This window comes from Haemaphysalis longicornis, unplaced genomic scaffold (genome assembly GCF_048455015.1).
Source record: "Haemaphysalis longicornis isolate Haplotype H1 unplaced genomic scaffold, Haemaphysalis longicornis Haplotype H1 scaffold_10, whole genome shotgun sequence".
Classification (NCBI taxonomy): Eukaryota; Metazoa; Arthropoda; class Arachnida; order Ixodida; family Ixodidae; genus Haemaphysalis; species Haemaphysalis longicornis.
The window spans coordinates 142,630,999-142,644,528 of record NW_027526204.1 but is presented as its reverse complement, the minus strand read 5'-3'; the positions used below and the strand labels follow the sequence as shown (position 1 = coordinate 142,644,528).

At 42.5% G+C, this 13,530-nt stretch overlaps 1 protein-coding gene across 4 annotated transcripts in view; it reads left to right on the top strand.

Moving 5' to 3' along the window:
* Positions 1-11,871, top strand: part of LOC144159534 (CYFIP-related Rac1 interactor B) — a 41,542-nt gene extending 29,671 nt beyond the window's left edge. For all 4 annotated transcript variants that reach the window (XM_077691098.1, XM_077691097.1, XM_077691099.1 and 1 more), the window contains exons 9-10: positions 598-668; positions 5,517-11,871. In XM_077691098.1, the coding sequence (XP_077547224.1) occupies positions 598-668; positions 5,517-5,580 (135 nt within the window). In that variant the 3' untranslated portion in view covers positions 5,581-11,871. The remainder of the gene's footprint in view (positions 1-597; positions 669-5,516) is intronic.
* Positions 11,872-13,530: the final 1,659 nt, after the last annotated feature.

Sequence of the window (13,530 nt, the reverse complement as noted above, 5' to 3'; positions counted from 1 at the left end):
GGCCTTGGTAATTCGAATTTGAATGGGAACACATTGGTAATTCAGATATCACACTCCTGACCATGCTCTCAGCGGCAGGCAAATCTATGGATCGAGGGGAGGGCAAAGAGGCAGCACAAATCTCATTAATGAGCTTAACAAAATAAACAAGCTTAATTGAGCTGTATGCATTTTGTTTGTCGTGCCTGCTAGGATTGGTGTACATTTGACTTATGTGAGCGCACTGATTGCAAGCTGTTTGGAATGTAGCTGTGAGCTTGTAAATGTTTGTGACTGACATTTTGCTCTTTACCTTTAATTTCCAATGCAGTAGTTTTGCTTCTTCTGTGAAACATTGTGCAGTTTTTCCTACACCCTGTACTGGCATACATTTACACGTGTACTATTATAACACTGTGCTAACGACATTACTACAGCACTGTTTAGGTTAGTGAAAATGCATTAGTCTGATGAAAAAATCTTCCTGAGCTAAAGTTTCATCTTTTTTGGTAAATGAAGCTGTTGCACAGAAATTTAGTCTGGATGCTCTGTTCCTTTAAAAACAGGTTCTAATATTCAGCACTCAGAATTTGCCCCCTTTTCTGTTCATCAAAACAGGTCAAGCGGTCCATAAGGGTCCTCAAGGAGCAGCCTCCAAATGTCGTCGAAGGGCTCCTCAATGCACTAAGGTAAGATTTTGATTCATCTTTATTGGCACCCGCCACTTTGACTCAGTGGCTATGGTGTTTTGCTGCTAAGCCCAAGGACGTGGGTTCGATCTTGGCCGCGATGGTGGCTTTTCTGATGGAAGCGAAAAGTGAAAGCACCTATGTGTTCAAGATTTCGGCGCACCCTAAAGATCCCCAGGTGGTCAAAATAAATCTGGAGCCCTACACTACGGTGAACCTCATAAGTTAGGTGTAGCTTTGGTGCATTAAACCTCAAAAATCAATCATTATTGGCACTGACTTTGTATAGGGACGATGGCCCATGCATTCTCGCCACAAGTTGCAATAAGTCTACTGTACATGTTTGTAGAGAAAGACAAGCTGCAGAGCAACATTATTGGTATCAACTTTGTCTCTTTCTCTCTCTCTTTTTTTTTTTTTTTTTTTTGTAATGGAAGGCAAGCAAAATTTTGTTAGATTCTTACCCGTTGGTCATTAGCAACCAAAAAAACCTCTACGCCCAAGATTGCTTGTGTTAGTGAGACTGACACCTATGTAGGGAAAGACTATTTGGGAAAGACTATTTTTACTTTTGGTTTTAAGTTACTAATGCCACTCTGTCAGACAAACCAGATTTTCTGCAGCTTCTGTGCTAAATGGCAGGTTGTAGCACTGGGGGGGGGGGGGTGAAATTTAAAATGGGAGACGGCAACTTGTAGAGTTAACGCAAGTGCGGAGCCAAATAAATGTTAGCAAGCACAGATGAATGCCACAGGCTTTGGAACTCCTCGCCCTTCAAAGACGCGCAGAAATGCCTCAGGCTATGGAATGCCTCGTGCTTTTGGATCAAATTCAGTAACCGAGCTTTTGCATGTGCAGATTGGTCAATGGACACAAAAAAATCCACAGATCCATAGCCCTAATCAGCTTTGCTGTAATAAATTGATGTTGGTGAGCATACCTGATTTCACACTTCCAAAAGCTGTATTGAATGTGGAAGGCTCGTGAAACAATGTAACCTATTATTTTTGAGCAAATGGTACAGCAACTCGCATGGGGTATTTTCGTCAAAACACTATTCTCAACGCTTTAAAAAGCTACTAGGCCACATTTCTCGCTGCGCCAGCTGCGTTGCCTCAATAAAGGAAAGTTGGCGAATCAGGCAAATGGAGATCCCACAAGAAAAAAGCTTTTGACAAAACGTTGAGCAAGCGGCACCATTGTTCGCTAAAAGCTACTTGCAGCAACACTGCGCATGTTATTTACAGGAGGCAAGACTTCTTTCTTGCGTCCTTTGCCTTTTCACTAATGCAATTCCCCTCTGTAATAAATATGGTATAAATTAATTGCACATCCATTGTCAGGTAGAATTTTATGATTGTAAGGGTGAACTGCTTGGAGTGCAGGGTACGATCTCAAACAAGCATTAGTTTGAAGAGATGGTCACTAACGGTACCCACTCCTGTGGCGCTGTTGCTAAGGTGTTGTGCTGCAGAGCCCAAGGGCGTGGGTTCGATCCTGGCTGCGGTGGCCGCTTTTTAGATGAAAGCGAAAAGCAAAAACGCCCGTGTGTCGAGATTCCAGTGCACTTTAATTTAAAGAGTCCATGCAGACAAAATACAAGTTGGTTTTATTCGAAAAATTTTGTGTTTTATACTGCCCTCAGCGCTTGTCCAGCAGCAAACGATGCTTTATTCACTGTGAAATAAACATTTTAAGCCACAGTTTTAATTCTCCCACCAAACCGTGTGTTTTCGTGACATCAACAATGATGTATCCAGAGGCAGGGCCTTAAAACTAAAGATACCGTATTTGCACAATTGTAAGTCGACTCGAATGTAGGTCGACCCTCAAAAGTTGCATCTCTCAAAAAAAAAAAAAAAAATGCGAGCACCGCCTAGAAAATTATATCACAAAGAGAAGCTCTTCCATCAACCCACACGGCGGCTTTACCATCAATAATCGATGCTCCCACAAGAGCCCGCGCGCTTGCGGTATGCGCGGTAGTTGCTAAAAAATAAAAGCTTTTGTATAAGCACCCGGAATAACCATGCGCTGTGGGTTAAGTGGGAACAACACATTCGCTGCGAGATGACCACCATCGAAGCAACCGGCAGCGGCCACTGCTGCGCGATACCAAAACAAACAACATGGCGGCTGACGGAAGCGGCCACGTGCTTTTGAGCGACTAACCTACCACCAGCGCATTCGGAAGTGTACTGAACAATGCGATATGATTTGGGCTACGTTAGCGCCGTGCAATGAATCAAGGGATTCGCTAATACTCATTTTGTTTATTAGAGACAAATAAAACGCTTCTTGACACGTTTTTGGACGCGATTCGTGCGCGTCGGCGTTGTGCGGGCGGCTTTTTCACGCCCGGCAGCTTCCAAGTTCTACATCGCTATGAGGCGTGATGAGCGCGGCAGTGGGAGGAGCCTGACGTCTTGCCCCAATGGGGAGGCGCGCTCTTCATCGCTCTTCAGTTTGAAAGCGCTCAGGACATCCGGCTGGCGCCGCCGAAGATGTTAGGCTTACCATGGTGACGAATATTTGATTGGCGCTTTCCTTAGCGGCGCGGATGATGCTTTGTAGTGTCGTTTTCAACCACATTATCAGCTCCTTTCCTGAACAAACGCCTTCGTTTGTGCCTTCAGTGATATCTTAAAGAGCGGTTAGAAGCGGTCGCTAGAGCTACGTGCACCTCTTCGCGGCTGGTGATGCCGCCATGTTGCCGCCGCCGATCGCGTAGCGCACAGCATGTGGGGGTGGTATTCGCAGCAGCGTCAGCGCGGCGCATTTTCGCGAGCAGAAAACGCCCCATGCGTTTCACACTCTAGACCACAACCATGGGAACGAGGGTGCAAAGCTGTCCACACCTCGTAACACCCCCGATTTCTCGTTTCTCTTGTATTAAGGTCCACACTAACCGTTTTCTCAAACGTAAGCTACGACTCGAGAAACATGGTCGTTTAAGTGGCCGTGCCACTTATGTCAGTTGGTCAGTGTTGTCAGACAAGTCCAGCGCATCCGACAGGTGTGTTAGGCAGTGGAAGGCAGTGTCAGCCGCCAAAGTCACACACTAAATGCTTCGGTGTTCACGTGTTCGTTGGTAACGTTAATTGTTCACCCCACAATTCTTACTGCTATAAAAGGAATGTGCTCTACATTTAGGCGCTAATAGCGCATTCGGCAAGCTTATAAGCTCTGCCTAATTTGCGTTTGCTGTTGCCGGCCTCAGCCAATCGCACTGCAGGGCTTATGACATCATAGGTTCTGTTGTGGGAAATGAGCTAGTGGGTCGCATGGCCATTCCCTTTTTTCCTAATTATATAGATTATTTGAGCGAAGTTTACGTTAGAAGAGGTGTCAGTATGATTCTAACTAGGCAGTCTTCTGGATGAACCAAACTTGTATTTTGTCTGCATGGCCTTTTTAAAGGTCCCCACGTGGTCAAAATTAATCTGGAGCACTCCACTACAGTGCGCCTCATTGCCCAGGTATGGCTCCAGTGCATTAAACCCCAAAAATTCGAGCTTTATTTTAGGTCAATAACAGACCAAAGAATGTTTCACTTTTAAATTTTTTTCATCTCCTTCTCTACAACTGACTCAACACCAGCCAAGTTTGGGTAGGTGAGACTGAGTGGGAGATACTTCTGGGCCTCCTCTCCTGTTAAAACATCTCCCAGTTTAGCAACTGACTTTGATTGTATAAACGTTGCATTGCACCCCAGAAAAAACTAATAATCGTTGGGCATAGAAGCTTGTAGGAGTGCTTGCATTTTTTAAAATAGAAAATTCCAGTGTATCATTACAAATTTGGTGCAATAGAACTAGTACGTGGTTTTTAAAAGTATAACTGCATTTGCTAGAACATACAATTTTGTAATTTTGCCATTCTGCATGAATCAGCGAGCTAATCACTCAATGATATACAGTTTTTTGTATTGCTTTACGACATTATCTGTGACCGCATTGAATGGCATTACTGTGGAGGAGCTCCAGGAAATGGTGTATAGTGACTGATAGGGGAAATTGCTGTAGGAAGCACACAGTGGATTTTAACCAAAGGAGCTTGTTTGTAAATGAGTATCGAAGGTGGCTGAAACGATTAAAAAAGGCCGATAAGAGTGATTCACTCATAGAGGTTACGTTTCAATGTTAAACACGAAAAATTCTGTAGTTAAGCTTTACATGATCCAGGGGAGAAAGCACGAGTGGTTTCAGGAAGCAAACTTCAATGTTACCCGAGAGTACAGAGAGCTCTCCCTCAAATGTTTAACTTGACACTTCACATGCCAGAAAAATATCATGTACTGCAAGACTTACAATACGGTATTCACCTTTCATTGGCTGCGGTCGAACTGCCTTGGAATCGTACAGCACGTCTTTGAACATATGAATATTCTCTAAAAAAAAAAGACTGATGTTTACCATTAGTTTTCAAGAGAAAAATATAGCTTCGTAGTATTTACAGCCAGATAGCAAGGCCAGTAATTTTGGAATGTCTGTTACTATGACAAATTTTGATGGCCCATTCCCATTTTTGTGGTTGTCCGCACCAGTAACATCATACAGTAAAACCTCGTTACAAGAGACACCTGGCTATAAGAGACACTTGAATGGAAGTGATTTGATTGGTTTTCCTATGTTTACCATGTTAGTAACATCGCATAAAAGAGACCTTGGTTACAAGAGACATGTTTCTTGGGTCCCTTGAGTGTCTCTTGTAACGAGCTTTTACTGTATATAGCAGCCAGAAATTTGTTGAATCTGACTTAAAATATATCTGAAACAAGTTGAGATAATGTAGAAAATGAGATGTAGTTGGTAATCAACTGCATGATTCTCTTGTTCCCTTGCGCAGGTACACAACGCGTCACCTCAACGACGAGACAACACCTCGGCACATCAAAGGTTTGCTAGCCTGACCTGAGCTGCGCTACGGTAGTCATTCCCGACCGGCGGTCGACCGGCCCACGCTGCGGTCAAACTGTCATTGGCGTCGACGACGACGACTTTCGGGCAACGACTTTCGTTTACCGACTGCACTCTGCAATGCTACCTTCTCCGGTTTGTGGCACCTGTGATTTTTTTTTCTCCCCACATTACGAGACGAGCGCACATGTGCAAAAATGCATTGGACCACCCCTTTTCCTCTATTTGAGCCACTGGTCACATCTCCTCCTGACACCTCGCACCCGAATCTCGGTCGTTGAACTTCCGACGTATGTTTGTCCCGACGAGAGACCGTCTAATTCTGGGTCGCTTGGTGACTTTGCACTCGCGGTCTCTTGTCGGCATTAGCGGAAGTGCTGTGGTTTTTCTTGCGCCCCTTGGTGACGCTTCCGGCAAATCTCATCGCATGCGGTACACATGCCTGTTGCTTGGTCATCATCGTCGCCAAACAACTGCTGGCATTTGATTCGCCCGTATTTTGGCGGAAGGTGGGTGGGACAGGCTGTTACGGGTTTCGCATGTCAACGATCCTGCTTTTGCATCCCGAGATCCTCTTTTTGTTGCTCGCACTTGCACTGATGTACGTTTGCACGGCTGACCTGCAAGTTTTTGTGACGTCATGTGAACCGTCATCTTGCACCGTGAAGTGTGTTATGGCTTGTGTGATCGCTTTCTCTTTTAACCGATCGTGGGCTTTGACTGCGCATTGTTTGACTGCAGTGACAGTGTCATTTTGCTCTTTGACAGCCTTGTGTATGACTGTGTCATGCGAAGCGTAATTGTTGAACTTTTTTTGTAATCTTGATGGCTCTTTTGTGGCTTGCGCACAAAAGAAAAGCTAAAATGAAAGAATTTACGACAACACGACAGCCATTCCTACTATAAGAATTGCAATGCTATATAGACATTCGTTTTGTGGCATGCGACCAGATACAGCTAACCCCTGAAATACGCAGACATTTTTCCTTTTGCAGAAAGGGGGAAAATGGCGTATAGTATTGAGCGGAATAATTTCTTTGTACTCAGCCCTTTGATTAGGGTTTCTAAAAAGTACAGAATGTCTTTTGTAAAGGGAACAGAAACTGAGTGAGTGCTTCATCTTCATTGACAAGGCAAGTCTATCTGTGTGTGTTCTGACTGCCACAGTTTCTAATCCTCCCCCGAAAAAATCTGTACCCTGTGCTTTCCGAGTCCGCTGTCTTTTGTAGGCCGTGTGGCTTTGAAACAAATGTAGCTTAGTAGGCGATGGCCTTTAGCTTTGAAAGGTACCAAGGTGATGCTAGGGCGAGTATTGTCATCAAGATTTTCATGTGTGATGAGACCAGCTTGCCGGTGAAGCAGGGTTAGTGCTTGTGAGATCAAGAAATGCTTCGCTGGTGGATGCGTGAAAGTAGGGCATTGAGAGAATGGTAAACTCTGGTTCAGTCGTAAAGCTAGCAAATACTGCGTTGCATAGAAATTGCTTATCGTTGGAAATCTTCCAAGCTGTGACAGTTTGTTGCATCACTTAGAATTAAACCTAAAAGTGCGTGAAATGTTCGCATGAACAGAGGCAACGCTACATGCTTGCACACAGTTTAGACTATCTTCGGCACAAGAGTGTCAGCTCAGCTTTTGTGCTATGCAGAAAATTTGAAGAAAAAAAAACAAGCATCAAAGGTTTTAGTTCTAGCAATGTCATGTTTATGTGTGACAGGTCGAAGATTAATAATTGTGGAATAACATTAAGCAGTCATGGAGCAGGATGGTTAATAGTGGTGAACATCATTTCGCAGTATTAAGGTTCTTCATTTCCAGTTTTATTGTCATCTTTGAAATTCCTGCGTGCTGAAAATAGGACATCTTGAAAGTTGTTAGTTGGGAAGAAATAGGGGTCCTTATTAACATCTTTCAGAACTTCTGGTTTTATTTACATTGACACGGACTAACTGTTCAAAAGCAGCATTCATTTACGCCATAATAAGTTTATGTGCAGGTAATTACACCAAAGAACTGGGAGCAGCTGAAAGTAGTGTTTTACTTTTTAGAGAGAATTCCCTTTCAGGCCACAGTCTTGCTTTATAGCCGTAAATATTTTTGTTCAATGCAAATTTTTGGCGAGAAATCGGGTCCAACTTGAATTACATAAATGTTGTTTTGTGGAAGTATCGAGCAGTGTTGTAGCTTTACCCTACAACAAAAGAACCCAAGTATTAAGCATTGCAAGCATAGGAATACAAGATAGGCATAATTCCTGATCCTAGGTCTACGTATACAATTCCAATGAAGCACAAAAAAAGAGACAACTCTCGCAAGAGGGTGTTGAGAATTGAATGCAAGTTTTTCTTTTTACGAAGTAGGTGTCTTCCACCGAGTTTTAGCGACAAAGCTTACCACAAAGCGATGTACTGCCAAACCACTGTTTTGCGTCAAGGCGTTGTTCTTTTTGCCTGAACACTAGGCGTGGCTCGTCTGTCCTTTTGCGACAGGGCCGCTCTTGCTACCAGGGTTTCGCACTGACTAGAATTGTATTCAGAGGTGCTATTTTTGGAAGGATCTGCAAAGGCGAAAGAGGTTCGGTGAAATAGAACGGGGATGGAGCTTGTCTGAAGTGGATGTGTGTTGTAAAGGAAAGGCACTACGGTAAATCACTGGCAATTGGAAGTGTGAAGCAGTCTGTGCGCATAACAACCTAGGCAACCCAGTGTCCTCTTGAGTCAGGCTCAGCTTGCAAGCTAGTTTAGAAAGCTTGCTTTTACTTTTCTTCTTGGGGCATTCAAAAGTCAAAAGTATTAAACATTCACGTCATACTGAATAAATGACGCTAAGGCTAGGGCTGGTGGTCGGTTAAAAATTCTAATCCGATTGATCGGTGGGCTTTGATCGGTTAACTGATCAATTAATCAGTTGTGTTTGTTTAAGAGGAAAAATGGCCAAAATACGTTAATGATAAAAGTAATAGTGAATTTTATCACTATCCTCCTAGGCCTGTTCACAGCATTTTATAGTGGTTTGAGGGAAAAGAAAAGGAAAAGAAGTGCACTGGGTTATTATTGAGCGCGGCAGGGAGCTCACCTGCATACAACTCAGTGCAGGGGAAGGGGTGTAGAGGGGGAGTGGAATGATAGAGAAGAAAGAATAGATACGGCTAAGTCAGACTAGAACATCACAGACATCCCAGATTAGCTGAGCAGATCATCATCATGGCGCTGATGCGGGCGGGATGCTTACCAGCGAGTTCGTCACCCGCACTATTTCTAGAATCAGGAACATTGAAGCGCGCCGCAATTGCAAGAGGTGTCGATTAACCATGGTTTACTTACGCCCTAGCTGGTTTATAAAATGTTAAACCAGTGGGAGAAATGCCCGCTCACCTTCTTTTTTTTTTTTTTTTTTTTTTTTTTTTTTTTACAGTAGCAATTTTCCCATTTGCTTGGATATCAGTTTGTGGTTTTAATCACTTTCATCTCTGAACATACTTTCATCGTTTTTTTGTTGTGAAGTAAAGCGGGTTATTTGAACACGAATGCAATTTCGAACACAATTTAACAATGACACCCTTGTTCCATTTCGCTCTCGTGATTTCAGCCAATTAACCGGTTAAACAAATTCGTTGTGACTAAGCCATTAATTGGTTAATCGGAAGGTTAATCGATCAACCGGCCAACCCTACTTAAGGCTTTATGTTACGTTCATTTTGAAAGTTAGAATGACTCAAGAAGATAGTGTTTGGCTTATCGAGATTGAAATATAGCATAATAAATTAGTGCTTAAGAGAGTTCATAGAGAAGCCACTCAGAAAGGCTTATACGTAAAAAAAAAAAAGCATTCGTTGCATGAATGGTCTTATTCATGAAAGCAGTGAAGTCAGGAGTCTTTACAAGCAGAAGTCTAGTTGCATTTTGTGACTTCGCATAGCTGCTTCAACTTGCCAATGATTTACGGTACGTGACTTGTGCGGAGTGTATCTTATCACCAGTATGTTGACACAAATCTACAAATTGTGCTATACTAATCTCATGCAAATGTATGTATGCTGCCTATCTGTGTGTGCTTTATCACTGACTCCATTCACACTAGCTGTGACTTGCTCTTAAGACACTGTCTGTTTGAAGAAGCTGTTATTTCTTCAGCCACGGAAGAATGGCCACAGTAGGGTTTTAGCTTTGTACACTGATGTCAGTCTTCTTCCTCTGTTATTCTAATACATTGAGAAGACGCTCGTTTTTTTTCCTCGGATGAGACATTCTGGTTACAAGAGGCCGAAAGCCGGTCTCCAAGTCATACATGTTCGAAATGTTGGTTTTCTTTTTCGGTGAATAGGGTGTCTTGCATCTTTGTGAAGGTCACCATTTCTATCTTCTTCACATATACAGTTTTTTCTTTTTCGTGTTTTTATTTATAAGATGCTAGTCATTCTGTCTTCTCGAAGTTTGTTTTGTCTGCACACGTATATGCAACTCGCACAAGGTGGACCGTAATATAACGCTCGCAGGTGACGTGACGTGTCTGTCGTGTAACATATCGTGATGTCACATTTACACTGTCTCGCAAAATGTGCAGACTACCGCTAGTGCATTTTTTCGCTGCGAAGTTGCACTGTTGCACGTTTGGAGGTTGGTTCTGTCCTTAATTATCAGTCACAATTTTCTACAGTTTACCGAAACAAGTAACTTTGGGGAAAGGTCACGCGCGGGTTCGGCGTTTCAGCATCGAATGTTTACAAAGCCTGTGCTTCGTAATACAAAAAGCCTTCATGCTTGTACGTTTAATTGCTAAACTACCCCAATTGCCTGCGATATGACAGACCATTTGGCTTGCATCTTGGCTCTCTACTTAAATGAACCTACGGAGGCATTAATATTGACAACAGGGCACATCTCGTCAACGTCTTGTCTAGTGAAGACCTTTCCTGTGGTACCGTCTGCCGGTTACCACAAGTGCGTCGTTTCTTTGTCACTAGCTGGCTGGTTGACCAGTGTTCATACGCACGTGTATTGTATGGACTTTGTATATGCATACTCGGCACTGTGTTTTTTTTTTTTTTTTTTTTTTTTTTTTTTTTCTGTCGTGGGTTTTTTGCCGAGTGAATTGAGTGACAAAGTGCTGATAGTGCTGCAATTTGCGAGTGTGTCTGTTGTGTTTGACGCAACTGTGTTGTCTTCGTTGCAAGCCTTGGCGCCGACGTCGCTGGATGCTCAATTTGTTACGTGCAGTCATCATTTGCACTGCGTTGTGTAGATAACAGCACAGCTCTCTTTACCTGCCTGTGTTTAGAACTTTACCAGGAGGTTGTAGCCGTTGGGCTTTCTCGTGGCTTCTTGGTTGGTCTTTTTTATTTGATGCTCTCATTTTGATGAATGGCTTCATGTGTAGGCAGTGCTTAAGTAGCAACGAAGCTATGTCTCATTGAGGCTCCACTTGAAAGCATTTTCAGAGTCTGAACCATTTGACACTTCTACGGGTTGGTTTTAATTGTCTTAGTTAGCAACGGAAAAACTCTGTTACCATAGAAGTTAAAGTAACGTCGTTTTATTTGTCTCAACACCAAAAATTTACTCAATTTTTACTTCTGCAAGTTTATGAAAAAACGTTTAGGAAACGAGGTTTAAGCTCTCGTGTTAAACTCATTTCATTCAACGAATTTTTGTAGTTTTGTGTAGTGTGAGTTACTGTAGGAATGCTTGTTACTTCTTTTTGTTTTTTAACTTTACCAGAAGCAGTGATCACGGCTGCTATTGCTAGCAACCAAACTCTATTGAAATATAAGTTGTGGATAATGGTGTCAGTGCTTTCAGCGTATAAAACGCACTTTTCTTTTTGTCTCAAAAAACTATTCAGTCTCCACACTTCTATTACCCTTCGCACAAGCTTAGATGGCATCACTATATATGGCGAACCATTTTGTTCTTTGCACTTGTCTTGCACAATCTTGTCTGGCGAACGTTCGCACTGTTTAGGGAATTCTAAGCACGACGTAATGAATGCTTTGACGCAACTGTATGTGTGTGTGTGTATTTCTAGGCCTACGTTGGCATAATGTTGATGACTACTTTCAAGTTTGTTCTGACGCATACTAACTTTTTCGCGCCGTTACGAATTTGTCTAGTTTGTGCGCACAGAGTTAACGTCTTGTGTCGATGGCGGTTGCATGCTCGCATTTAAAGATCTTTTTTGGATGAACTTCAGGTGGCACTTTGTGGCAGATGGCAAGACACAAATGCTGCCGTCTACTGTCGTATTTTCCGTTGTTTTTAATAAAGAGTATTGTTGTTTATACAAACCATGCATTGTTCGTGTTTGTTTACTGACAGCATGCTGTGCTATACAAGCTTTTTTGTTCGAAATTGTAACCATTTAGATTGTTATCCCTTTGCGACATGCATTAGGATGTAGCCATCAGAAAAGTTTCAAACTGCATGTGTATGTTTTTGATAACCAAAATTTCACTTAGAAACCATAAACAACTCGACCTCATAAACAGTTAATAAATTAGTGACTATCGTAAATGTGACCACTGTTTCCTAGCCATTGCTACAATAGAAAACACTTGCTTTAATAAACGTTTTACCTAGATAGAAAACGTAAAACCAAGAACACCTACTTGAAGCGCCCAGCATTCGGCGCCATCAGTAGGTGTTCTTGAATCCCACTTGAACCGCTCAGCCAGCATTCACAATTCCCGCCGTAGAGCGGGAAATGCGAATGCTGGCTGAGAGGTTCAAGTGGGGATGACGACGATTGTAACTCCCAAAATGCTCTTAAAATCCGTGTGTACAATTGTATATGCCGTGTTGCAAAGGGTTATGAAAGGCGAGTACTGCAGGCTCGCGATAATTCAAACTCTGATGATTCAAGCACATTTCAAAATTTGGGTTGGTCCGCTACGTTTTCAATGTAGCCACTTAATTCAAATTGCTCCATTGCATAAATTTGCTTCATTTATAATTTTTTCTTGTCCTTGTCAGAAAATAACTGCTGCATCTGCCGCTTCTAGCGGCACATTTGCATCCTTCAGTCACAAATAAAGCTTATTACCTGCATAATTCACGTGCTCCAGCAACCACAACTGTGCTGAGGAAAAAAGAAAAAAATACCGCAGGCTTTAAGTTGAATAGCACCTCAGTATTGTGTACGAAGGTTGTATTTTTAAATATATGTGAATGTTGCATCACAACACTAGATGGTATGTTGCCCTGAGTCGTGTGTGAGAACTTCTGATAGTTGGAAATTTGGATAATTCAAACAAAATCCTGGGGTCCCTTCGAGCCTCAATTGTTACAAGTCTACAGTGAAAACTTTTCAGTGTCCTTTGTGGAAAACATTGCATACATTTTTAGAAGTAGTAAACTGAATCACAAATTTTGTTTATTTGCTATGGTGCTGGAAAGCAATGGTTGTTGGCTGTTGTCTACAAGAGAATCTGGAATTTACTTCCGTGCCACTTATATACCGTCATACCCGCTTCAAACCACACTGCATGGATTTTCAAGTGGCTGTAAATTGCCTAAAAGTATCACTTTAAACAGATGGCACTGCTTTGATGCGTTCCTACATCATAAGGTGCTGGATATTAAGAAAAGTTTTACATGTTTTTTGCATTATCTACTAAGTAGAGGTTCAAATCTATGTGTAAGTTCATTTCTTGGGGCCCTATTGTTGACTTTGGCAGATCGCCGCCACCTTTAAAAGCTTGTTCTCATTGGCCTTCAGTTCCATCCCGCCCTCTAAAATGTACTGAAAGGCCATACAGGGCTCTCTGAAATGTAACGTGTCCGAAGGTGTTAGTCAACATGTTTTAAGTGGTTCTGATTTCCTGAGGTCCTATGCTTGTTGGCAGGTCACCACCATCTTTCTAAAAGCTTGTTCTGATTGGCTTTCAGTATTTTCTCAACCTCCAGAATGTACTGAAAGCCCATACAGGGCACTTTTTCTGGAACGTG